The sequence below is a fragment of the Podarcis bocagei genome, assembly GCF_964188305.1.
Source record: "Podarcis bocagei genome assembly, chromosome: 12".
NCBI lineage: Eukaryota > Metazoa > Chordata > Lepidosauria > Squamata > Lacertidae > Podarcis > Podarcis bocagei.
This window is the reverse complement of record NC_138137.1, coordinates 12,819,087-12,844,629: the sequence shown is the minus strand read 5'-3', so window position 1 is coordinate 12,844,629 and position 25,543 is coordinate 12,819,087. Positions and strand designations below refer to the sequence as shown.

General features: G+C 48.1%; 2 protein-coding genes across 5 annotated transcripts in view; one reads left to right on the top strand and one right to left on the bottom strand.

The window, feature by feature from the left end:
* Window positions 1-4,465, top strand: part of ZDHHC3 (zDHHC palmitoyltransferase 3) — a 48,408-nt gene extending 43,943 nt beyond the window's left edge. For all 3 annotated transcript variants that reach the window (XM_081164885.1, XM_081164886.1, XM_081164887.1), the window contains one exon: window positions 55-4,465. The gene's annotated coding sequence lies outside the window, so the exon portion shown is untranslated. The remainder of the gene's footprint in view (window positions 1-54) is intronic.
* TGM4 (transglutaminase 4) overlaps window positions 4,292-25,543 on the bottom strand; it is a 34,523-nt gene continuing 13,271 nt past the window's right edge. For both annotated transcript variants that reach the window (XM_081164575.1, XM_081164576.1), the window contains 10 exons: window positions 24,105-24,223; window positions 17,499-17,606; window positions 16,204-16,378; window positions 14,751-14,889; window positions 14,340-14,443; window positions 12,764-13,015; window positions 10,911-11,213; window positions 8,591-8,760; window positions 6,664-6,800; window positions 4,292-5,129 (listed from right to left, as the gene is read on the bottom strand). In XM_081164575.1, coding sequence (XP_081020701.1) covers window positions 4,988-5,129; window positions 6,664-6,800; window positions 8,591-8,760; window positions 10,911-11,213; window positions 12,764-13,015; window positions 14,340-14,443; window positions 14,751-14,889; window positions 16,204-16,378; window positions 17,499-17,606; window positions 24,105-24,223 — 1,649 coding nt within the window. In that variant the 3' untranslated portion in view covers window positions 4,292-4,987. The remainder of the gene's footprint in view (window positions 5,130-6,663; window positions 6,801-8,590; window positions 8,761-10,910; window positions 11,214-12,763; window positions 13,016-14,339; window positions 14,444-14,750; window positions 14,890-16,203; window positions 16,379-17,498; window positions 17,607-24,104; window positions 24,224-25,543) is intronic.

Genomic DNA, 25,543 nt, shown 5'->3' with positions numbered 1-25,543 from the left:
CCTTACTTTCTAGGAGGAAAAAAGTGAGTGTTATGGTGCAAAAAATACGGTAAGTTCGTATCCGGAGGGTCCACTGTACTTACAGGTGCCCCATTGATCTACATTTATTTCAAAGAGTACCGTATTTTTTGCTCTTTGTAAGACTCACTTTTTCCCTCCTAAAAAGTAAGGGGAACTGTGTGTGCGTCTTATGGAGCGAATGCAGGCTGCACGGCTATCCCAGAAGCCAGAACAGCAAGAGGGATTGCTGCTTTCACTGTGCAGCGATCCCTCTTGCTGTTCCGGCTTCTGAGATTCAGAATATTTTTTTTCTTGTTTTCCTCCTCCAAAAACTAGGTGCGTCTTGTGGTCTGGTGTGTCTTATAGAGCGAAAAATATGGTAATTTGCAGCACAGAGAGTCTCTGGCTCTGAAAGAGAACTGTTGCACTTGTGGTTCTGGCCTGGTGTAGACGCTTGAAGGCCAAAGCACATCTTTTTGTACAGTGTGTTCGTGAGGCTGGTTTATCATAGCGATTTGGCTGATCGCTTTGAATGGCAGAGCCTTGAGTGAATATTCTCGTGTATCTCAAAAGGGTTAACTTTCAGTGTTGAGGATACTGAGCATCTCTGATAAAAACAGAGAAGGGTTACTTTGCAGCTGTAGGGCCTAGTGAGCGGTCTGGGAACAACAAGTGCTGCAGTGTTAGTGAATCTGGACCCCCATGCAAGAGAAGATACGTGTAACGCAGTGTTTTTAAGAACAAGAATGTTTCTGAAAGCAAAGACTTAAGAAAGAGACAAATGGCTTCTTCAATCTTCCCTTTTAATACCAGGTGCTATAAAAAATAATAATTTACCAAGGGGATTTTTGCATTTTTTGTTGTTTATCAGTTGGGAGAGCCCATTTAGCACCTTATCTGTTGTCTTTTTGTAAAAATAGAGGGAACAGGGAGAGCTCTATGATGGATGAGCTCAGTATAGCTAGGATCTAAAAAACAGCAACCTGTGTTCTTTGTGCTTTGGGGTTTTGTGTTGCTTTTAAGTGTCAGCTCCCACTGCCTATTAGGGCATAGCAAGCCACTTTTTTGAAACTGAAGGGAGTTTCTAAAGCAGCTTATGAGGAGGAGAACGTCCTGATCAAAGGAGCTGTGTGACATTTAAAGAAAAAAACAATCTATCCTGGAGTAGCTCTTTGGATCCTAGCCTATTACAGTGGTACCTTGGTTCTCAAACAGCTTGGCTCCTGAACAAATCGGGTGCCGAACACCGCAAACATGGAAGCAAGTGTTTGGGTTTGCGAACATTTTTCAGAAGCCGAACATCCAACGCAGCTTTCGATTGAGTGCAGCCAATCGGAAGCCGCACCTTGGTTTTCAGACAGGTTCAGGAGTCGAACGGATTAAGTTCGAGAACCAAGGTACCACTGTATTAGGACTTAAAGCTTTATTGATAACAAAATATAATCGAAATATAGCTAATTTTAAAACGGGAAGCTAATTTTTCAGGTGTCAAAAAGGGAACTGAAAAGCTCTCAGAGATTCCCACCATTTTGGGACTAGGGATTGAAGTTAAGCTAGGGCTGTCTCGTAACTGGGAGCATATGCGTTCGTACCTTTTTTAACTCCTGCTCATTCCTCCCCGGTCCTTTTTGCTTGTTCTCTTCCCCCCACCCCTTACAGGACATGAGCAGGGGTCTGTGATGCTGTCAAAGCACTGGTCCATGTAGCCCATATTGTCAAATCTGACTGGCAGGGACTCTCCCAAGATTTCAGGCAGAAGTCTTGCTTATCACCTGGTCCTTTTTAAACTAGCCGAGCCGGGGATTGAACCTGCATGCAAGGCATGTGTTCTGCCGCTGAACTATGGCTCTTTCTCCGTTGCAGTTGAGAGAGTTAGGCAAACAAAGGGGAAGGAAAATCTAGGAGCAGTTATACCTTCACTCCCTCCGCACGCTGTCCAAGTTACAACTTGCCAGCCTTCAGTTAAATACCTGCTTGATTCTAAAGCAGTATATCATTTTAGAAGGGATAATGGAGCTATATAATTGGAGGAAGTGAGACATTGTAGTTATATAAATGGAAATTGATAAATATATATATATCAAAATGGCAGCTGTCAAAATATTTGGAATTCCACAATACATAATATGCGAGTCCCTAATTCAAACCTGAGGACTCAGTGAAGAAAAGAAGCACAGACGGTCCTGATTGTTATGTGCCTATTAAGTGTGTGGAATTCTTTTCTGGCGGGATTGAGTAAGCATAAAAGCAACGGCCAAATAGAATGGATAGATCTGCAATGATGATTCTTGGCAACCTCTCCTGCTACATGGCAAAATTTTCAACTCACCTTCTGGCTTTGTGTCTGGGAGTTGCATTAAAAAAAAAAGTCTCTTGAATTGGAATAAGACAAGGAATTCTTTGAGACAGGCTATGTATTCGTACCCGCCCATGTTTGACGGCTAAAGTGTCAAATAAATATGGGAAAATAGCAACTTGCTACTCAACAGTGATCCTAGCTCATATTTGCCGGTTGTCTTAGAAGGACTATCGCAATCCGCTCAGTAATCCATATTTTTCTATGAGGAGCCTCTCCACTGCTATCAGTAGAACACCTATTAGCAAAATGCCTAACAAAAATTCTAATTTTATTGCCCTAATAAATAGTCCTGAGCGTGGGGAATAAATAGGAAAATAATGTGTGGCCTTTAATATGAATTCCTGCCCGTGAACAGTTCAGGAAATGCTAATTACTCAAATTCTTTAGCTCGCCATCCGTGTGGGAAAACATGCCTTTTCGAAATGGACCTATGTCGTGCCTTTGCTGGCAGGATTGGGGTGGTTTTCATTTTTTTTGCATTCCAAAGTACTAGTGTTAAATCGTAATAGCGACTATTGCAACGTTCGGCTGCAGTGCCAAGGGCCTAAAGTGAGAACTGCCTAACAATTGGCAGATTTCTGCTTTGATGCTGCCTGCGTAAGGTAAATGAAGCAAGAGACAGGCTCCCAATGGCTTGGGCTCCAAAGCGGGGGCTCCGTGAGTGGAAAGCAATTCCACTCACACAAATTATACACAATTTCTCCTTCCCGTGGTTGCCAGAGGATTGAAGGAGAAAGCAAGAGAGCCCTTTTCTGCGAAGGGAGCTGGGTTGTGTTCTCTGAATACAAGTTAAAATCCAAGACATTGAAGTCTTGTGACATTTATTAGTTTTTGACAGAGGGGTGCTGCCTGTGCCTACCTGTCCTGTTGGCACAGGGGTGCCAACTTGGATAAAACACAGTCGTAATCTTGGTTGTCGAATGCCTTGGTACTCGGACATTTTGGCTCCCGAACGCCGCAAACCCGGAAGTGACTGTTACAGTTTGCAGACTATTTTTGGAAGCCGAACGTCCAACAGGGCTTCCAATTGGCTGCAGGAGCGTCCTGCAGCCAATCAGAAGCTGCGCTTTGGTTTTGGAAGTCGAACAGGCTTGTGGAACAGGTTCTGTTTGACTTCCAAGGTATGACTGTATTGGGGGGCCTCACCCTGCGCAACCCATCACAAGACTCACGGCATGCACACCATTTGAATAGCAACGCCCAGCAACTGTGAAAGGCCTCAGCCACCTCAAATATTTTATTGGGGGTTGGGGGTTTGAAGGGACCTTGGCCCATGGGAATTGGCTACTATGGTCATATACCCTCTAGCAATGGATTTCCATTCTTCCCCTTTCATCCTTTTTTTTAAATTAAAACCAGGAAAAATCGAGGAATAAATGCAATTTGGGATTCAATATTTTGGCAGGAGCTATCTCCCTTACATTGAATATAAGTGCCTTACTCAGGTCCCCAGGCCATTTTATAAAGCTTTACGGTTTTACAGAATACCAAGGTTAACTGACCAAAGCTTCTAATCTTGCCTTCCCCCTTTCCGAACCCAAATGAATTTGGACACTGTTCTGTTCATTTATCGGAGAGACTTTTAGGCTTGATCCCAAGAAGGTACTTCACACCAAATGAGCTTCTTGATCTGAGATCCAGTGTTTACATTTCTAGGTGTATTTCCACCTACTGTGAATAGCTCAGTTGAAGCCAGCAGAATATCCTGCCTTAAGCGAAGTATTCTTAAGTATTTGCACAAGTGGCACCTCGGCTGTGTTGAAAGTGCTCTTGTGCATTAAACTCATCATGTACTGCAATATTGTGCAACCAATGACCCCAGTGTTTGCGTGAAACCAGAAGTACGTCTTAAATAAGAAATGCATCTGTTCTAGAAGCTAAAGGTGCCTTCGTTTCAAAGGCTTTAAATAAATGATGGGCTGGGAGCCAGCATGCAAGAAAATATTCTTTTATTTTCACAAGCAGACTGTGCACTAGCCTATTCTATGCAACTAAAGAGTGTGTACATTTACAAATCTCACGTGTTCTATTTTTTGCTCTTTGTACCTCGTTTTCCGACTTCGACTGTGTAACAGTACTTATTAAAGAATCAATATTTTCATCTCACACCTGCTGTTTTGTCTTTAGTTGCTGGTGGTTGTGATGATCTTTTTACCCCTCTGTATTTTGGGGATCAGTTTATAGCCACACTAGTTTGCTGTCACATTCGTAATGTACTGCAGTTGGGCCTACAAACGATGTGAAGTAAGAAAATGGCAGAAGTAGCCACATACGCCAAAAGGAATAAGAAGTCAACAAGGATTGCTGACGTTACACAAAGCTCAGAAGTGCAGGCAAAAGGAAAACAGAGACAGCTCTAACCCACTCCAGAGTTCACAGATCATGCTTTCAGTTACCATAAGCTGCTAAATCGCCACACATGCAAGAACAGATTTGAATAATCTCTATTAAATTCCCATTAGCTAGAATCAAAACAGCTTAAGCCACTTTAAACTCCCTTAATATCGCATTTATGTCTCTCACTCTCCTATGTTTGGGCACATAATCAAGACTTCAGGCAGCGTCAACAAGGCTCTTTCATTGCACACACCGCCACTGACAGCGCCTGATGGCGTTTTGGAATGACAGCTACTCTGTGATTGAAATAATCTTTTCCGCAGTTATTCCTTTCAGCTGGGTGGAGTTCAGTTTGGCCACAATCTTCTTCAGCCCGGCTCTCCTTGGTGCGCACACAATTTTTGATTTAAAGATTCCACCCGGCGCTATGTCCCTACAAAGGATAAAAAATAAAATGGCAAAGAGTCACATATCATAGCTCTATGTGTGCTAGATTCCTTGGGGGAGTGTATCCACAATCAAAAGCCCACGCGAAGGAGCTCCTACACAAGTAGGGTTGCCCTTTTGGTGCTCTCCTCGAATCAGGAGAGGAATGAAGAGGAAAATGCCTGGAAGTGGCTTCATGAATTGCCGGACTTACAACACTGGGCTTGGTTGGTAATGAGGTGGGCAAAACTGATTGAGGGCTCCATGTCATGCCTACCAGCTACGTAGCAACCACAACATGGTGCGCATGAATTGTGTGAGATATTTGTAGATATGTGGATCTGTCAAATGGGGTATCTTCCAGTCTAGGAAATGATGAATGAGAGATCTTGCATTGAATAAAAAAGATAAAGGACCCCTGGATGGTTAAGTCCAGTCAAAGGTGACTATGGGGTTGCGGCGCTAATCTCACTTTCAGGCCAAGGGAGCCTGCGTTTGTCCACAGACAACTTGCCGGGTCATGTGGCCAGCAGGACTAAACCACTTCTGGTGCAACGGAACACAGTGATGGAAACCAGAGCACACGGAAACGCCGTTTACCTCCGCACCACAGCAGTACCTATTTACATGCTTTCTAACTGCTAGGTTGGCAGGAGCTGGGACAGAGCAATGGGAGCTCACCCTGTTCTGTGGATTTGAACTGCTGACCTGATCGGCAAGCCCAAGAGGCTCAGTGGTTTAGACCAGGCATGTCCAACAGGTAGATCGTGATCTACTGGTAGAACGCGGGGTGTTCCTGGTAGATCTCTGGCCCCTCAGTGTTCCCCTCCCCTCCCCCCCCCAAAAATGCTCAACAACTTCGGCTTTCCCCAAAAAGCTCAAAATTTTGGCTTCCCAGAAAAACCTCCACAACTCTGGCTTCCTAAAAGAAGCTCAACAACTTTGCCTTTCCAAAACAAGATCAACAGCTTTGCCTTTCCAGAAAAAGCTCAACCACCTCAACAACTCTGGCAGATCACTGCCAGTTTTTTTATATTGTGAGTAGATCGCTGGCTATTGGGAGTTGGACGCCCCTTGTTTAGACCACAGCACCACCTGCATCCCTTTTTAACGGCTGTATGCAGCTCAAACAAATGATCAACAGTCTGGCTAGTCTTGGAGAGATGATGCTAGACAAATCCAACATGGCAGTTCTTTGGCTCTTAATGGTCCAACTTCCTGTTCTCACAGGGAGCATCCAGATGCCTTTGGGAAGATGCAAGCAGGACCTGAGGACGGCAGCATTCTCCCCTCCTGCAATTCCCAGAAATTGGTATCGAGAGGCATACTGCCTCTGATGGAGACAGAACATAGGCATCATCTTGATAGCCTTGTCCTCCATGAATTTGAGTAATCCTGTGAGTGATTACTGCAATAGAAGGGGGGGGGGACTCTTACAATTTGAAGTTCTAGACTTTAAGGTCCAGGGGAGGAGGTCAGAGAGACAGTGCCAGCAAAACAGTGCACAGCATGTCGCCCCCTTTTAGCTACATGCACCTTACCCTTGATCAAACGTTTCCATCGTAAAGATGCCAAGGCCTTCCACGTGCAGTTTGCAGTTTTCCAAGGGAATGCACAGGGTGTTCTTGAAAATAAACGCACAGGTAAAATCCTGGTTGATCTTTGCAGTGTCTGCCATCTGCAAAAGAAAGAAAGGCCGCTGAAGAACGGATTCGAGATGACGAAAGGAAACGTCAAGTGCATGCAATCCATGCTCATATAAAAGCAATAGTAAGGTTATGATTGTGAATATTCACCATCCACAGACAGGTGCTGAAGGCACAATATTGCAGGGAAAGGGAGCTGGGTTAGGGTAGGAGAAAAATTGTGGGGAGTTCAAACCATCCCCTTGCTTGTGTTACATTAATTTTAAGGTCTCAAATATAGAATATTCATAAGTGCACACATATCTAAATATATGAACCATGTGTCTGAAATAGTGTGGGGGAGCAATCCTGAAGCCATTTTGACTCTCCCAGTGACCTCAAATATTCTTCTGCAGTAAGGGAGGCAAATAGGGAAAGCCTTCCCATTTGTTTTTTTGCTTGCAAATCCTATCTTAAGAGCACATTTGTGTATGATTAGGATGAGCCTGTGACCTGGATTCAGGAACTAAAGTATTAACCATCACAAAATCATGGCCAGACTGGCCAGGTAATACAATCAGTGACCATTATCAGGTATCCTGGCAGGCAGCATTTCTGCTGTAGACCACCTCCTGTGATGTCTTTCTGCTGTAGACCACCTCCTGTGATGTCTTTCTGCTGTAGATCGCCTCCTTCTGTGATGTATGTATGATGTTTAGGGGGGGTCTTGGGCTATAGGATGGGCAATTTCAAAAGTCTATATATGGGCTTGCACACCATTGTTCGGGGTTCTCCTCCCTCCTGCGTGTGGTGAGTGGGGACCCTGTTGCAACAGTTCCTTTAATAAAGATCAGGCTTACTAGCCGCTTTGCTTCTCAATATACTCTTGCTGGCCTCTGTTTTCTCCTACCAATAGGAAAGCCACTTAAGGACTCTATACGGGCTCTGGAATACCCCATAAGGGAAAGGGAGCACTTTTTCTTATAACACTTGCCTTTCTTTCCCCTCCAGTCACCCTCCTGGATGGCCAGGTAAGTATTGTAAGTGTGTGATTTCCTTGTTCTGACAATGTATAGATGCAAGGTCTGCTATGGAAGGGAGTTCCACTGGTTTGGGGAGAACTATAACCTAGCAGAAGTCAGTTCCTAGTGGCCATTTCTGGGACCAGGTGCACTGAGCCACCGTCACTCCAGAAGTAAAACTTGGAATTTATTATGGGTCTTGGGGCCACAACACACTTCCTCTGAGCCCAATTCCTGCCCCATCTGAACAGATGAGGTAAGTGGAGCCCTAAGGCAGCAGTGTTTGCCCTGCTAGCTAATATACCACATTTTTCGCTGTATAAGATGCACTTTTTCCCTTCTAAAAAGTAAGTGGAAATGTGTGTACCTCTTACGGGGCGAATGCGGGCTGTGCAGCTATCCCAGAAGCCAGAACAGCAAGAGAGAGCGCTGCACAGTGCTCCCTCTCGCTGTTCTAGCTTCTGGGATAGCTGCATGAAGCGTGTTCAGGGCAGTGGGATGAAGGCTCCCCCGCCCTGAAGAGGCTTCGCGCGGTTATACCAGAAGCCTGCACAGCAATCCCTCTCCCTGTTCTGGCTTCTGGGATTCAGAATATTTTTTTTCTTCTTTTCCTCCTCCAAAAACTAGGTGCATCTTATGGTCTGGTGCATCTTATAGAGCGAAAAATACGGTATATAATTCAGTGGAGCCCATTCTCCATTCATCTATCTATCTATCTATCTATCTATCTATTTATTTATTTTCTCCTTCCAGCTCATCTGCTCTTGGGTTTTACATAAACTGACCACCCTGCACCGAGCTAATATTATTTAACTTCTTACCTCCACTTTCAGAGGTGGGTACTTGAAGGTTAAAGACAGCTCTTCTGTGAGCTTCTCGTTCGTTTCTTGAACCTCAGCAATCATGTTGACTCTGACCAGAAGTTCATCTTCTATTGACATCAGTGCTTTCAGGTAAGCATCAACTGCTATTTTCAGAGGGATGGAAATAACTGCACCAACAGAAAGAAGAGACAGCTAGGAAGAGAAACAATGCAGAAGAAGGAAGCCCGCGGGCCTTGCATATGGGATGGTGTTATCGAGTCACAGTTATAGAATTTTTAGAGATGGAAGGGACCAGAGGGGTCATCTTTTTTGCCCAACGTGGAGCTCAAACCCATTTTCAGAGTCGTGAAAAAATAAAATCAGCATTAGTTTCCTCCTTTGTGTTGAGCCCACCCTCCAGAGCTGGCTGATTGATGCCCCCAGCTAGCCAATAGAGCTCACTTACCAATGGCTCTAAGAAGAAAGGTTTCCTAGAGCAAGAGCCTCAGCCTCTTCAAAGCTAAGAATTTGTTGCTATCTGTCCCCACTTTCCTTCCTTTTTTGTTTTGACTGGGTTTCTACATTTATCCTCCTCCTGGCAGGCAGAAATTCAGCAGGGGGGGGGAGCACTGCCTTTCAGTATTGTTGCTGGATTGTTTGCAGGTACTGACAGCTTCCATTTGATGATTGTAATGGGTCGCTTTGAAGTCATTTCTTTACCAGGTAAAGTACCGTATTTTTCACTCTATAGGATGCACCTGACCATAGGACGCGCCTTGTTTTAGAGGGGGAGAACAAGGGAAAAAAAAGCTCCCCCTCTCTGCTCAGCGCCCCTTCAGCGAAGCGGCAGGAGAAACGGAGCCCCTTCCCTTTCTCCTCCCGCTTGGCTGAAGGGGCGCTGCGCAGCTCTCCCTCTCTGCTGAAGCCAGGGGAGTCTTGCTCTCCCGGCTTCAGCAAAAGGAACCCGAAGCCTTTGGAGCGCAGCGCAAGTTCCCACTACGCTCCAAAGGCTTCAGGCGGTGCGCACCGACCCCTCTCGCTCTCCAGGCTTCAGCAAAAGCAATGCGTAGCCTCCGGAGCGCGGAGGGAGCGCTCCCTCTGCGCTTCGGAGGCTTTGCGTTGCTATCGCTGAAGCCAAGGAGCCTGCATTCGCTCCATAGGACGCACAAACATTCCCCCTTAATTTTTGGAGGGGAAAAAGTGCGTCCTATAGAGCAAAAAAATACAGTAATCTTTAGCTTCCCAATCCCGCACACACCCCAACCTGCCCCTTATTTTGCCCAAAGGTGGCAACCCTATTCCTCAGTGCCTCCCACTTCCAACTGGAAAACACTACAAATAAACCAGTGAGAGAGTGAAAGACCTGGAGAGAGAAGGGATCTAGCTACAGTGGTAGAGCCTTGTGCCTGCAGAAGAACCTAGGCTCATTTTCTGGCATCTACAGAACCCTGCCAGAAGCCCTGCAGGACCACTGCAAGTCAGTGTAGACCATGGGTAGGCAAACTAAGGCCCAGGGGCCGGATCCGGCCCAATCACCTCCTAAATCCGGCCCGCCAACGGTCCGGGAATCAGCATGTTTTTACATGAGTAGAATGTGTCCTTTTATTTAGAATGCATCTCTGGGTTATTTGTGGGGCATAGGAATTCATTCATTTCCCCCTAAAAAATATAGTCTGGCCCCCCACAAGGTCTGAGGGACAGTGGACTGGTCCCCTGCTGAAAAAGTTTCCTGACCCCTGGGTGTATTACTGAGCTAAATATAAAAGGTAAAGGACCCCTGGACGGTTAAGTCTAGCCAAAGGTGACTCTGGGGTTGTGGCACTCATCTCACTTTCAGGCCGAAGGAGCTGGCGTTTGTCCACAGACAGCTTTCCGGGTCATGTGGCCAGTGTGACTAAATGGCTTCTGGCACAACGGAACACCGTGACGGAAACCAGAGCACATTAAAATGCCGTTTACTTTACCGCCACAGCAGTACCTATTTATCTACTTGCACTGGTGTGCTTTCGAACGGCTATGTTGGCAGGAGCTGGGACAGAGCAACAGGAGCTCACTCTGTCGTGGGGATTCACACCGCTGACCTTTCGATCGGCAAGCCCAAGAGGCTCAGTGGCTTAGACCACAGCGCCACCTGCGTCCCTTTTGAGATAGATATACCAATGGTCTGACTTGGCATAAGGCAGTTCTCAATGTTCTAACTCTGCAAAAGGAGCTCTGTACATTGCTCAAAACAGCTGTGTTTCCAGCAGGGAGAGGCTCTCCTCCTGTGGGGAAGTGGGCAGCGATCATGGCATCAAAAAGCATGTGGTTTAGAACAGCCGTTTTCAGGTATACACACCTGTCTTGTCTTTTGTTTGGACAGTCTGTTTGATGGTGGCAAGGCTAGCCTCCACTTTCCCAGTATATGATTCTAACTGGCAAGATGCTGCAAGGTTGACTGTCCAGGCACCTGCAGACTCGTTGGTTATAATAAGATTCAACTCAATCGGCTGCCCCGGCCACAATTCTTTTTCTCCTTCCATTCCAAGTTTCAAGTTAGCCTTGAGGGGTTCAGGGGGAGGTGTCACTTCACAGATTCCCAGATTGTTAGACTGCAGATAGGAACAAGCCGTCTCCACAGCTTTCCTTTCCTCGGGACTCTCTGCAAAAACAGGAAAGCGGGGAAACAATTGACCCTGGCATCACTGGAAACATTTTCCGTTGTCGGCTGCATAGCATGGCCAGAGAAAAAATACCCTCTGTTTTTGTCAAATATAAAGAGCATGCCAGGCCACGCTCACTCTCTCAGGATGAAGACATCGTATCTGAATCTCTAGCCAAAATATTTTATGAGTGTGTATAATTTCTGACTAAGGGCACTTCAAACACTACCTGTTAGCTAGGTTTCTGTGAAGTCTAGAGGATGGCAAACCCAAATTAGTTACTTGGCAAGCATGGCTGAGAGATATATGCGTTTCCAAACAAGTTTGCCTCATGAATCCATTACATTTTAGGTGTACAATTTGCAAAGCTGAAGGTTCTGTTTTGTTTGTTTTACTCATTTAAGGCAATAAATGCCACCCATTTCTGATACTGAGGTTGAATCCTGACAAGACAGAAGTACTGTTTTTGGGGGACGGGAGCTGGCAGGTGTGGAGGACTCTCCGGTCTTGAATGGAGTAACTGTGCCCCTGAAGTACTAGGTGCGTAGCCTGGGAGTCATTCTGGACTCATAACTGTCCATGGAGGCGCAGGTTAATTCTGTGTCCAGGTCAGCTGTCTACCAACTCCATCTGGTACGCAGGCTGAGACCCTACCTGCCCACAGACTGTCTCACCAGAGTGGTGCATGCTCTGGTTATCTCCTGCTTAGACTACTGCAATGCGCTCTACGTGGGGCTACCTTTGAAGGTGACCCGGAAACTGCAACTAATCCAGAATGCGGCAGCTAGACTGGTGACCGGGAGTGGCCGAGACCACATTACTCCAGTCCTGAAAGACCTACATTGGCTCCCAATATGTTTCTGAGCACAATTAAAAGTGTTGGTGCTCACATTTAAAGCCCTAAATGGCCTTGGCCCAGAATACTTGAAGGAGCATCTCCACCCCCATTGTTCAGCCTGGACACTGAGGTCCAGCTCCGAGGGCCTTCTGGCGGTTCCCTCATTGCGAGAAGTGAGGTTACAGGGAACCAGGCAGAGGGCCTTCTCAGTAGTTATCTAGCCCGCGCTGTATAAACTTATAAAGTTCTGAAGAGGTTCAGAACTTCGGCCCAGTATACCAGAAGAAACGTCTCCATCCCCATCGTTCTGCCCAGACACTGAGGTCCAGCTCCGAGGGCCTTCTGGTGGTTCCCTCCCTGCAAGAAGTGAGGTTACAGGGAGCCAGGCAGAGGGCCTTCTCAGTAGTGGCACCCACCCTGTGGATCGCCTTCCCATCAGATGTCAAGGAAATAAACAAGTATCTGACTTTTAGAAGACATCTGAAGGCAGCCCTGTATTGGGAAGTTGTTGATGTTTTATTGTGTTTTTAATATTCTGTTGGGGCCGCCCAGAGTGGCTGGGGAAACCCAGCCGGATGGGCAGGGTATAAATTATTATTATTATTATTATTATTATTATTATTACCCAAGAAGCCTCCATCTGAAATTACTAGTCTGTGTGGAAAATAATCATTTCCTCCCCTGACAGAAAATACTTTGTGTTTTGGTCACCTTCAGGAAATTTGTATTGGCCTGTGATGTCTTCACGAGTGTCCTTCCCAACAGCTTTGGTGCTGATGCTCTTCCCTATTACTTTGGTTTCTTCACGCAGCTTGGTGTATGTTTCCTTGCCATCCACATTCTTTACGAGCCAAAAGACTCTGTCTGCATTCACTTCAGCAAACACAAACTTGGAGTCATAGGGAAGATAGACTTCTCCCTTTCTGATTGCATTTACTGGAGTAGGGCCACACTGGTAAATCCCTGTAAAAAACACACACATACACAACCTACATCAGCTGTTTTACTATTTGTATGTTCACCCAGAATTCCCAGAATTCAATGACAGCTAAATAATAGCAATAACTAATCTAAAATTGCAGCTCCTGGTGTGCTATGTTTTCAATTAACCTTCACTGTCATTTGCAGGTCTTTGTCACCTGCAGTTTTGCGTCTATGAAAATACTTGGATCATGTCAGGAAGTCCATTGAAGTTGTCTGTTCTAAGATTATACTGAGCTGGGTCTCAGCGTGGTAGAAAAGGTGGATATTAGAATATGTTGTTGGGACACACCACTGTACCACATTTTTATAATTCACGTGACTAAACAAAACTTCTTGCATGGAATCATATGGTGTATTGGGTTGTGAATTCAATTCTGACAAATCCCAAATTCTGAGACAAACTGGGTGACTTTGGAGAAATTCAGTGATCCATGCGATGGTCACCTCCAGGCTTGACTACTGTAATTCGCTCTACGCGGGGCTGCCCTTGAAGCTGTCCCAGAAACTCCAGCGGGTGCAGAATGCTGCAGCAAGGCTCCTCACGGGGTCCCTGCCATGGGAGCATATTCATCCAGTGCTTTACCAACTGCACTGGCTCCCGGTGGAGTACAGGGTCAGGTTTAAGGTGCTGGTTTTGACCTTTAAAGCCCTATGCGGCCTAGGACCCTCGTACCTATGGGACCGCCTCTCCTGGTATGCTCCGCAGAGGACCTTAAAGTCCATAAATAACAACACTTTGGAGGTCCCGAACCTCAAGGAGGTCAGATTGGTTTCAATTAGGGCCAGGGCCTTTTCAGCACTGGCCCCAACTTGGTGGAACGCTCTGTCACAAGAGACCAGGGCCCTGTGAGATTCGACATCTTTCTGCAGGGCCTGCAAGACGGAGCTGTTCTGCCTGGCCTTCGGCTTAGACTTATTCCAAGATGAATCAAATGCACTTCAAGGTATCTGCTAGCTAAACTTCAGGGCCGCCTTGAAACTGCAGCAGTCCAGAGAACTCAAGACTGTTTCTTTAAAATTGTTACGTATGCCCAAGCTCTCCATATAATGAAAACACCAGAAGAGAAGATGAGAAAGAAGGGGGGTTTAGTTTTGGGACTGACAGCTTTAATTTTCCACCAGGAAATATTCATACGTGGTATTTTCAAATAAAAACACTGAACAAATCTCTTTGCTTCCAAACTTTAAAGAGTTCCCTTGCTTGCGCATGCACACCACACACACAGCACCTGTCTGTCTGAAATTTGGCAGGCTTCATCTGCACAGAAGACATCCATTCCTGCAAATTTCAGCCAAGTCTTACCTTGGCTCTTTTCCTGAGGGGTGGCATCAATCGCCTGCCAGCCATCAAAGCCCTTTGGTAAGTCCGGCCTTTTCATCCAGACATCGTTCCATACGTGGAAGTTCCTGTATTCAGTCATGTTTCAGAATTAAAATCAAAAATTATCATCAGCTGTACTTTCATGATCAAACAGATATTAGAACTGGACGGTATAGGAAGGCATAAATAGTAACTGGCCATCGATTTAACAATTCAGTGTAATCTGATGAATTTCTAGGCATCTCAATATATGAAACTAGACCAAGGATGGGGTGGAGAGGATCATATTAAATGCAATAAGGGTTAGGCTCTCAACTTGCTCCTTACAACCATTTTTTCCCCACGAGTGGGAATTTCAGAAAGAGTTAGTTAGTAATCTGTAGCGATGATTACCAAATCGAGTCTGTTGTCAGATTCTCCATTTTTCCTCCGTTTTCATTCAAGTAAATGTCAACTTTAAGATTTTCCTCTGTGTCGTGAGCTGAAGCAAAATTGGTCACGCTCCTGGCTGGAATCCCCAGGCTGCGCATAACTGAAATACAGAGAAGGATGTCAGCTCTAGATTCAGTTGGCTCCTTTCAGCCACACTCAACACCCATTAGAGTTCAGAATTTAATCAGGGGAAATATTCCAAGGGATAAGAATGAGCTCAGTTCCCAGAAGGAGATATGAGGCTGGGCTGGAATAGGAGGGCAAATGGTGCCATAATCTCAATTGTGCAGTTGTACAACAGTTTGAAGACCCACAAAGGTCTTCCTTGCTGCTGTTGGGCACTGGGGAGGGAGTTGGCAAGAGTGGATCCCTGCTTGTTTAGTGGCCCATCTTATTTCATTGTTTGTTGCCCACCAGGTCTATGGAGCTGGCAGCAGGCACCACCATGAAGGGAAGGACAGGAAGAGATGTGTGTGTATTTGAGTGAGAAGCAGAGACGCTTGCGTGTCTCTGACCTGCAAATGTGCAGCAAGTGAGTCTGTGTGCAAGAGAGATAGCAATGCTATACCTTGTATATTTTTCCTGGTACAAGGGAATGATCCCCTTTGATCTCTACAATCAGGACCAGTGGACATAGCTGACTTGTCACAGAAAGCATGAGATAGTCCTTGGGTTAATGGAACAGTAGTAATGGTATACTATGTGCAGTTCCCCTCACAGCAGCCATGTTGTGGCACAACCTGGCAGCCATTTTGTGACTGGCGCCCACAGCACTTCCTCAAAATTTGAAATGTGCCCACTGGGGTCCAAAAGGTGGGTGACCCCTGACCTAGTGCAACACCCCAAGATATTAGTGGGGAGCCTGCAAGCTTGGTTTGAGGGAAACAGCCCCACTCTTATTTCCCAGCTTATTGTACAGTGGTGCCTCGCAAGACGAAAAGAATCCGTTCCGCGAGTCTCTTCGTCTTGCGGTTTTTTCCTCTTGCAAAGCAAGCCCATTAGCGGCTTAGCGCTATTAGCGGCTTAGCGGGCTTAGCGGATCAGCTGATAAGCGGCTTAGCGCATCAGCTGTTAAGCGGCTTAGCAGATCAGCTGATAAGCGGCTTAGCGGATCAGCTGTTAAGCGGCTTAGAGGCTTAGGATCAGCTGATAAGCAGCTTAGCGGCTTGGGGAAAAGGGGGGAGGAAAAAACCCCACAGGAACTCGCAAGACATTTTCGTCTTGCGAAGCAAGCCCATAGGAAATTCGTTTTGCGAAGCACCTCCAAAACGGAAAACCCTTTCGTCTAGCGGGTTTTTCGTCTTGCGAGGCGTTCGTCTTGCGGGGCACCACTGTATTCTATCCATCAAAAGCAGGCTGCTCGTGAAGATGGAGGATTTGGTTAGTTGAATTCCCTCCAAGATGCATGCCTCACCTGTGGTAAGCACTCCAGAGAAAACCCAGCACTGACCATACAAGACACTTTTTTTGGTTCTGTAATACTGCTGCAAAATGGGGACACTTCCTGTCCAGGCTAGAGGCGGCGTACCACCAGTATATTTCCCTGACCAGCTTGCAAACACCACTCCACGATCATCCTCGGAGTTAACCTAAAAAACAAACGAAGATAGCAGAACCATACAGCAAAACTCCTAAATGGCTTTGTTTACCTGAAGGAGTGTCTGCACCCCCATTGTTCAGCCCAGACACTGAGGTCCAGCTCCGAGGGTCTTCTGGCGGTTCCCTCCCTGCAAGAAGTGAGGTTACAGGGAACCAGGTAGAGGGCCTTCTTGGTGGTGGCACCCGCCTTGTGGAACGCCCTCCCATCAGATGCCAAGGAAATAAACTATCTGACTTTTAGAAGACATCTGAAGTTTTTAATGTTTGATGTTGTGTTTTAATTTGCTGGAAGCCGCGCAGTGGAAGTGATATACAATGAATTGGGGAAAAAATGTTTAAAATAACATTTGTCGAAAAACCAGAAGCTGACATTTCAAAAGACCAGAAAAGACTGTTTATATATGTGACAACAGCTGCAAGGATACTACTAGTCCAAAGATGGAAAGAACCAGCAGTCCCAACTAGGGAAGAATGGCAAGCCAAACTGCTGGACTATGCTGAAATGGCAAAACTGACTGGGAGACTCAGGAATCAAGAAGATAATGACTTTTAAAAAGAACTGGGAAAATTCATAACTTACTTAGGAGACCATTGTAAACAAATAAAAACATTAGCTGGACTTTAAAAATGACTTGCAAAGAAACGAAAGACATGGATAATTTAGAGAGATGAAAACTGTGGAGAACGTAATGATATTTAGCTTTTAAAAAATTATTTTAAGGACCCATGCAGGGGGATGGGGGAAGTCATGAGATTCAGAGAATCTGCTATATGGATATATTAAGAGTTTTTTTCTTTTTATTATTTTAAATTTGTTCTTGTGAAAACGAATAACAAATATTTCTGAAAAAGAAAAAGGGGGGGGGAAGCAAGCCGTACAGAGTGGCTGGGGTAAACCAGTCAGATGGGCGACATATAAGTTTATTATTATTAATTAATTAAATTTCTACCACTGAGCTATAGCTCTGGAAGGCCACACACTCCCTTTCTCTGTATTATGCTATGGCCACGACAGGTGTACAAGGCATGATCTGAAGGTATTGGTTCAGATTTCTTGTCCTAATCCCAAAGAATCCAATCTTGAGTTAAAAGATACATTTAAGGACTTACCAATGCTGACATGGCCCTGGAGATGATCACGGGATCTTTCTTCGCCTTTGGTTTGAGCTGGCTTTTGTCCAGAAGGTACATGCAACAGTCCAGAACATCTTCCTCAAACTGTTTTGAGACAGAAAGCAAAGTCTTACATTTAAGCTGTGCACCGCAGGAAAAACAAACTAACACATTTTCCTTCAATTAACACAGCATAAAACTGCTGCTGAGATGTCAATACGTCATACGCAAACTTCAAATGAATTCAATGCTTGCGAAATGTGCGGTGTTGACATGCAGAAGGAAAAATGGGACTGTCTCTGAAATCATTGCTGCTGTTCGGCAGTGAATGATATTTAATTGGCGGCCTTGGCAGAGAACAGCAGTGTCTGGAGACAGACAGCAGTGACCAGAGGAGAAATGACTGCTGGGAGGAGTACAGAGAGAAGAAATGCCATGTTGCATCCGTAGCTGTTAAACCAGATGCTTTCATCTGCCCCAGCTGAAATGAAACATGTCTCTCCCGTATAGGTCTCAATAGCCACACCAGGTGCTATAACTCTCCAATGGTTTGGTTGCCATTGGGGGCTGAGGGCTCTTCTTGGATTTTTTAAGCATTAAAAAATAATAATGGCCCGAACATTTTGCAGATTGACCGAAAATCTGCCCAGATAGCATTTTGCAGCCAGATTCCTGGGAAAACCCAGACATACGGCAGCCCTACACAAAGGCATACACCTCCATTGTCTCTTGAGGCAGACGGATGCCAACAGATGCCTACATAAAGCATTTGAGACACACAACATCTATGAATGTATAAAGGGGTCTTTTTTTGATGCACAAAATACATCAGTGCATCACACAAATTCCGTCTCTAAAGGCTTTCGAAAAGCCTGCTGAGAATTGTTGGGTGTATGTCAATATGCTACTGCCCTCCACTGGTAGGAATACAATCTGTTTAAATGCAAGTTTTCAGAGTTGCAGAGTGACCCTAAGGGTCATCTAGTCCAGTGTTTCCCAACCTTTTTTGGGCAAAGGCACACTTGTTTCATGAAAAAAATCTCGAGGCACACCACCATGCCAGATGGGGAAAGGTCACTTTTTACTTATGTAAAAAAAAATAAAAAAATAGTAACAGCATAGAAGGTAATGGTTAGGCTAGCATCCCTCTTCCAAATATGCTAGGTTTTTATTTGCAGGGACTGTTCTACATGGGAAAGCATTCAGCACTGTCATTCTCCCATCTGCCATCTGAATTGGTACTATTCTGGGTCAACTTACTCTGCTGCATGTGTAGCTGAAAATGGCACCAAGTGTGGGGGAGGGGGCAGAACAGGTTTCAGATACAGTATATTAAGCATACACGTACCTCAGATTGAACTGGTTGCTTGCTTTGCAAGTTTTCATTTCCCAAATGACTGCCTTGGCAAGCGCAATACCTGCCAGGCTCAACGCCGGTCTCGCGCTGCCGCTTCCCGCGCTCTCAAGGCCCCGGGAGGAGGAAGGCGTGAAGGGAATCCCGAAGGCGCGAAAACCTTGCGCATGCACAGGCCTTCCGCCTGCGACAGCCCAGTAGGCCGGCCTAGCCTAGCCGTGCGGCAAGAGCGGCAAGAGCAGTCAAGAGCTAGCGTGCGGCAGAGCGGCGATGGGATGTGGGAGGGAGCTCACTCCTCGCCAGGGGCGCCGACTTATAAAAAATATTGGGGGGGGGGGGCCATACCGGGGTCCTGCCCCGGGAAGTTTTCTAAATTTTAGATGAAAATTAGTGAGTTTTAAAGTATTTCGGCGGAGCCGGAGCAATTGGGGAGGAGGGGGCTTGTTGCCGGATTCTTCAGCTGGGCCGGAGATCCGCTGCTGGGGGGTCCCTGGGCCGAGTTGTGAGCACGGCCTGCTGAAGGGAGATCCAGCCGATTGCGCGACGGGGACGGCCGGGGCTCTCCGGCTAGGGCGCGCAGCTGGCTGGCTGGCGAGGGAGCAGGTGGGGAGGAGGCGGGGGGTATAACATTCTCAAAATAAACCGGTGCGTAAACAAAATAAGCAGATGCCCCTACCACAGTACCAGTACTTTACTGGGTCTCTTAAATGCAAAATTGCAAGATCGTGATTTCCCACCACCACCTAAAGGGAAGGATATGAGATGAGCAATAGCTGCAGGGAACCTCCCGAGCTCAGGAACCTCGCCCTTCTTTAGCAAGACTGAAAGTAAGTGAGGATCCTGAACAGCTACGGGAGGTCAAAGAAGGGCGGCTGTAGGTCCCGAGGGCTGAAGGCGCCACAAAGACCAGCGCTGCTCTGCTCGCTCCCTCTGCCTCGCGCGCCCAGCCCCTTGCCCCGCAGAAGAGACCCGGGTGGTTGTCATGACAAACCCATTACCTCTTCTTAGGCCCCTCTCTCTGATTCTCGCGGGAGCGCGAATCCTAGCTTGGAAAGCCTTAGAACGGAGCAGCGCAGAAACGCAGATCCCAATTGGCCAAAACGGCTGCCACTCTATACGGGGGGCGGGGGACCGAGGGAAAAACGAGGGGAGCGCTCCGGAGCGGCGCGCTCTAATAGCTTATCGACGGGAGTTCCTGGCCTGGCTAAAACTACAATTCCCAGCAAGCTTTGCAGCACGGGTTGCCTCATTGGTCCCAGCATGCAGCGCCTCTCCAATTACTGAGTGGGCAATAAAAAGCCGTACTAGGCGTGTGAGAGGCAGAATAAGGATGGGAGGCAAGTCAGCTTCGCCGCGGTCTCCTTTCAATAAGCATGACTTTCAAAACACCAGGCGTGCTTCTTTCTCGTCACGTCCAGCCTCGCTCGGTTCCCCTTCGTTCACACAATTTCTATCGGCCCGTGCGAAACTTGCGTGCCCTCCTCGGCTCTCCCCTCACCTCGCGCCCTTGGGCTTATCTCCTCTTTCCCAGAGCGCGCTTTCGGCGACCAACTCGGCGGAATGCTCCCCTCTCCTAATGGTGGCTGGGCGCGTCCGTCATCGGGAGAGGGGTGGGATCTGCGGGCTGGGCGAGAGCTTGGTTGGCTGCCTCGGGATGTGCGCCTCTCTTCGGGTTGCGCAGTCAGGCGGCGGGTGTGCGAGAGAGGGAGAGCTGGGCAGGTCGCTCCTCTCTCTTTCCCTCTCTCCGCCCACACGCGCCTCCCCCACCCCACTCCGCCCGAGTCGCTGCCGCCGCCCCGCCTCTCACCGCCCGACTCGCCCGCCTCCCTCCCACGGCACACCAGGCAACGTCTCGCGGCACACTAGTGTGCCGCGGAACACCGGTTGGGAAACACTGATCTAGTCCAGTGTTTCCCAACCTTTTTTGGGCAAAGGCACACTTGTTTGATGAAAAAAATCTCGCGGCACACCACCATTACAGCCCCGTGACGTCAGCGCGCAGCGTCACGCCGGGAGGGACGCACGAAAGTGAAAGTTTTCAATTTTTTTCCCTCCCCCTTGCCGGGGAACCTCCAAGCTTTGGGGGTGGGGGGGGAGGAGGCAGCAAAGCGAGGGACTGAGGGACCCTAACTCTAACCCTAACCCTCACCGATCACCCGGGAAAGCATGCAAACGAGGAGCCCCCGTGTCCTGCTCCCGGCAGCGGACGGCACAAAGCGAGGAGGCCTGGACAAGGCAGCACGCTCCCCGTTCTCGCTGCATCGGGGCTTTTCTCCTCCAGGCCGCTTTCGAAGTCCCCTTCTCCGTTCCCAAGAGCCGGAGCCGCTGCTTCCAGGCCCTGTCCGAGCCCCGACTTGTGGCCTCACTTCGAGGAGCGCCTGTTGCTGGGGATGGGGCTGCATCCCCCTCAGCCGCCGCCTCGCTTCCTTCCAGGAGACCCGACGGCTCCCCCTCTCCCGCTCGCCCTCCTGCACCCGCAGCAGACCGAGACCTCCCCGCCCCCGCCCGGCTCGGCCCTACCTGGGCGCCTCCAAGCCCGGCCGGCTCCGCGTCGCGCTCCACACCGGGCAGCTGCAGCGGGGGGGCGCGGCGGCCCGGCTGAGCGCGCCCCGGAGCACCGCGCCGTCGCTCGCGAGTCCCTCCGAGAGCCCTCGGGACTGACTCCGGAGTCGCGAGGCGGCGCGTCGCCCAGGGAAGGGGCAGCTTACCACAAGTCCTCCGGGAAGCAAACGCCCTCGCCCGCCTCCCTCCAGGCCGCCTCGGTTCCTTCCAGGAGACCCGACGGCTCCCCCTCTCCCGCTCGCCCTCCTGCACCCACAGCAGACCGAGACCTCCCCGCCCCCGCCCGGCTCGGCCCTACCTGGGCGCCTCCAAGCCCGGCCGGCTCCGCGTCGCGCTCCACGCCGGGCAGCTGCAGCGGGGGCGCACGGCGGCCCGGCTGAGCGCGCCCCAGAGCCGCCGCGCCGTCGCTCGTGAGTCCCTCCGAGAGCCCTCGGGACTGACTCCGGAGTCGCGAGGCGGCGCGTCGCCCAGGGAAGGGGCGGCTTCCCACAAGTCCTCCGGGAAGCAAACGCCCTCGCCCGCCTCCCTCCAGGCCGCCTCGCTTCCTTCCAGGAGACCCGACGGCTCCCCCTCTCCCGCTTGTCCTCCTGTGCCCGCAGCAGACCGAGACCTCCCCGCCCCCGCCCGGCTCGGCCCTACCTGGGCGCCTCCAAGCCCGGCCGGCTCCGCGTCGCGCTCCACGCCGGGCAGCTGCAGCGGGAGCGCACGGCGGCCCGGCTGAGCGCGCCCCGGAGCCGCCGCGCCGTCGCTCGCGAGTCCCTCCGAGAGCCCTCGGGAGTGACTCCGGAGTCGCGAGGCGGCGCGTCGCCCAGGGAAGGGGCGGCTTCCCACAAGTCCTCCGGGAAGCAAACGCCCTCGCCCGCCTCCCTCCAGGCAACATCTCGCGGCACACCAGGCAACATCTCACGGCACACTAGTGTGCCGCGGAACACCGGTTGGGAAACACTGATCTAGTCCAACCCCCTGCAATTCAGGAATCTCAACATGCGGTTCCCTAGCCAGCTGACATGGTATTGTGTAGATGTGGTACAAAAGCAAGACACTGGTGAGTGTCAGAGGCCAAAGCCTATTGTTTACCCTCAACACATCCTCTATTGTCCTCACTGGCAGGGCATAATACTAATACTAATACTAATAATACTAATAATAATAATAATAATAATAATAATAATAATAATACAGTGGTACCTCGGGTTACAGATGCTTCAGGTTACAGACACTTCAGGTTACAGACTCCGCTAACCCAGAAATAGTACCTCAGGTTAAGAACTTTACCTCAGAATGAGAACAGAAATTGTGCAGCGGCAGCAGGAGGCCCCATTAGCTAAAGTGGTACCTCAGGTTAAGAACAGTTTCAGGTTAAGAACGGACCTCCAGAACGAATTACGTAAGTTCTTAACCCGAGGTAAAAAGGTAAAGGGACCCCTGACCATTAGGTCCAGTCGTGACCGACTCTGGGGTTGTGGCACTCAACTCGCTTTATTGGCCAAGGGAGCCGGCATACAGCTTCCAGGTCATGTGGCCAGCATCACTAAGCCGCTTCTGGCGAACCAGAGCAGCGCACAGAAACGCCGTTTACCTTCCTGCCAGAGCGGTACCTATTTATCTACTTGCACTTTGATGTGCTTTCGAACTACTAGGTTGGCAGGAGCAGGGACCGAGCAACGGGAGCTCACCCCGTCGCGGGGATTCGAACCGCTGACCTTCTGATTGGCAAGTCCTAGGCTCTGTGGTTTAACCCACAGCGCCTGTAATAATAAATAAATAAATAAATAAATAAATAATAGTTGCTGTTCTATCAATAATGCCAAGGCGTTATTTCTCTGGGCTGTGTACAAAATTGTAAGTTGCTCAGGGAGTCAGGGGATGCTGATCAAATGTTAGGAGGAAAAACAGAAGACGGGTTGGTGGGGTTGGAATGAAATACCCTGAAAAGCAAGGCATGGCTCCTCAGTGTCTGCAACATTGAGCAAGAGCACTCCAAAATGCTCTTTTGTTGCTGCAGGCTTCTCTAATAGAGGACTTAGGTTTTTGAGTGCCTGGAAGTAACTTGGGGCTACCCTAAAAACAGGGGCAAACGAAGGCGTTGTGACACCCGGGGTGGGGCGTCGCTACGTAGGGCACATGTGCAACATCGCTATGTATGACGCATGCACAGTACATAGCGACGCCACACATGCGCTGCACATAGCGGTTTGCCGGCGCCGCCGCTCCAGGAATCCCTCCGTCGCTACTACAGCCGCAGAGGTTCCTCTACATGCGGCTGTAGTGGCGACGGAGGGATCCCACCGCTGTCCGTACGGCGCTTGAGCAGCGCCAGCCACAAACCACTATGCACAGTGCATGTGCAGCATTGTTACAGTGCATGGGTGCGACGCCGTACATGCGCTGTACATAGCGGTTTGCCGCTGGCGCCAGGATCCTCTGCTCGCGACTGTTGGAATTTATATATTATATTTTATGTGAGGAATCATTGGGCAACTGATCGTTTTAGTGCAACAAGTGAAGATGTCCTTTTCCCCTTCCCCATGCCCCCGCTCCTGAAATTCCTCTCCTCCCATCTCAAAAAAACAAACAACCCCAAGCCTAAACAGGATTCCAAGGCTTTGTTTGCGGTTGCTGGAACCTCGCACAGAAATTGCAACCTGCTTACATCCAGACAGAAAGAGAAACATGCGAGTCTTTACCTGCCCAAAATTCCAAGGTCTTCCACGTATCATTTTTGTTGATCCAACGTAGAGATAGCCGGTGTCGTTGAGCACGTACTCTGCTCTTTCAGCATCACCAGGCATGAAGACAGAATCCGCTAAAGAAAAAATGTGTGTGTGTTAATTCTTTTTTTCAGGAAGTCTAACTGGGGAGAAACTGGGCAAACAACATACTTGCGGCTTTCAGACAGTAAGAAACTGATGGATAGACAGATAAGAACACTGATGGGCTCAAAACTATCAATTTGCGTTCTGGCTTTCCAGTCCCAGCTATGGATCCCACCCACATTAACAAAATGGCCCGCTATATGTATTTCTTCTTCTCATTATAAAGTATGTTCGGTGCTTTTTTTCTGGGGATACTCAACGGTATGAAGTACCAACATGTTTTTCTAGAAGAAAAGCATTTAATAACAAAGATCAAGGACCCCTGGACAGTTAAGTCCAGGAAAAGAGCTCACCCTGTCGCGTGGATCTGAACCGCAGACCTTCAGATTAGCAAGCCCAAGAGACTCAGTGAATAAACCTCTTTTTGAATCAGATATAGAATCTGACTCTTTTTTCTTTACTTTCCCCTCTCTCTCTTTTTGCCCTTAACTTAGCTGGTTTTATTTTTAACTTTTAGAAGTCCTCTATCTTGGACTGACAAAGACATACACATAGGATGTTGGAAAGAAACAGATGTTGGAAAGAAACTAAGTGGTTTCCAGCTGTAATGCTTTAAGAGTTATGAAAAAAAAGGGTTCTACAAATGGGTAAAAGTTTAATGGTAAGGATTTGCTGAACTAACAAATTGAACTGGAATACAAAGAAGGGAGGTATGAGGAGGTCCGGGGAAATAAGTGTAAGGAAGTTATGTTATGGAAAATTAATGTGTTTTTAACTGTTTTTATTTTGTATGTTTTTTATTTTTCACTTTTTTTTGTTATACCTTAAAAACTCTTAATAAATATCTTCTTAAAAAAAAAAAAAGACAAAGACATACACATACACATAGAGACGACAGGGGGAATGATGAGGGGCTTGGTGTGGGAGGCAGAGAAAAAGGGATCTCCCAGAGTGGGAGGCTGGGGGAAGAAACAGAAGTTCCCAGGTGAGAGCTGGGAAAGGTCTACTTTTCTGTATATGGATAAATTATATTGTGATAGAGAGTTAGTTAGAAGAAGGTGAGTTTGGATTTGATATCCCGCTTTATCACTACCCGAAGGAATCTCAAAGCGGCTAACGTTCTCCTTTCCCTTCCTCCCCCACAACAAACACTCTGTGAGGTGAGTGGGGCTGAGAGACTTCAAAGAAGTGTGACTAGCCCAAGGTCACCCAGCAGCTGCATGTGGAGGAGCAGGGAAGCGAACCCGGTTCACCAGATTACGAGACTACCGCTCTTAACCACTACACCACACTGGTTAGTTAGTTAGTTA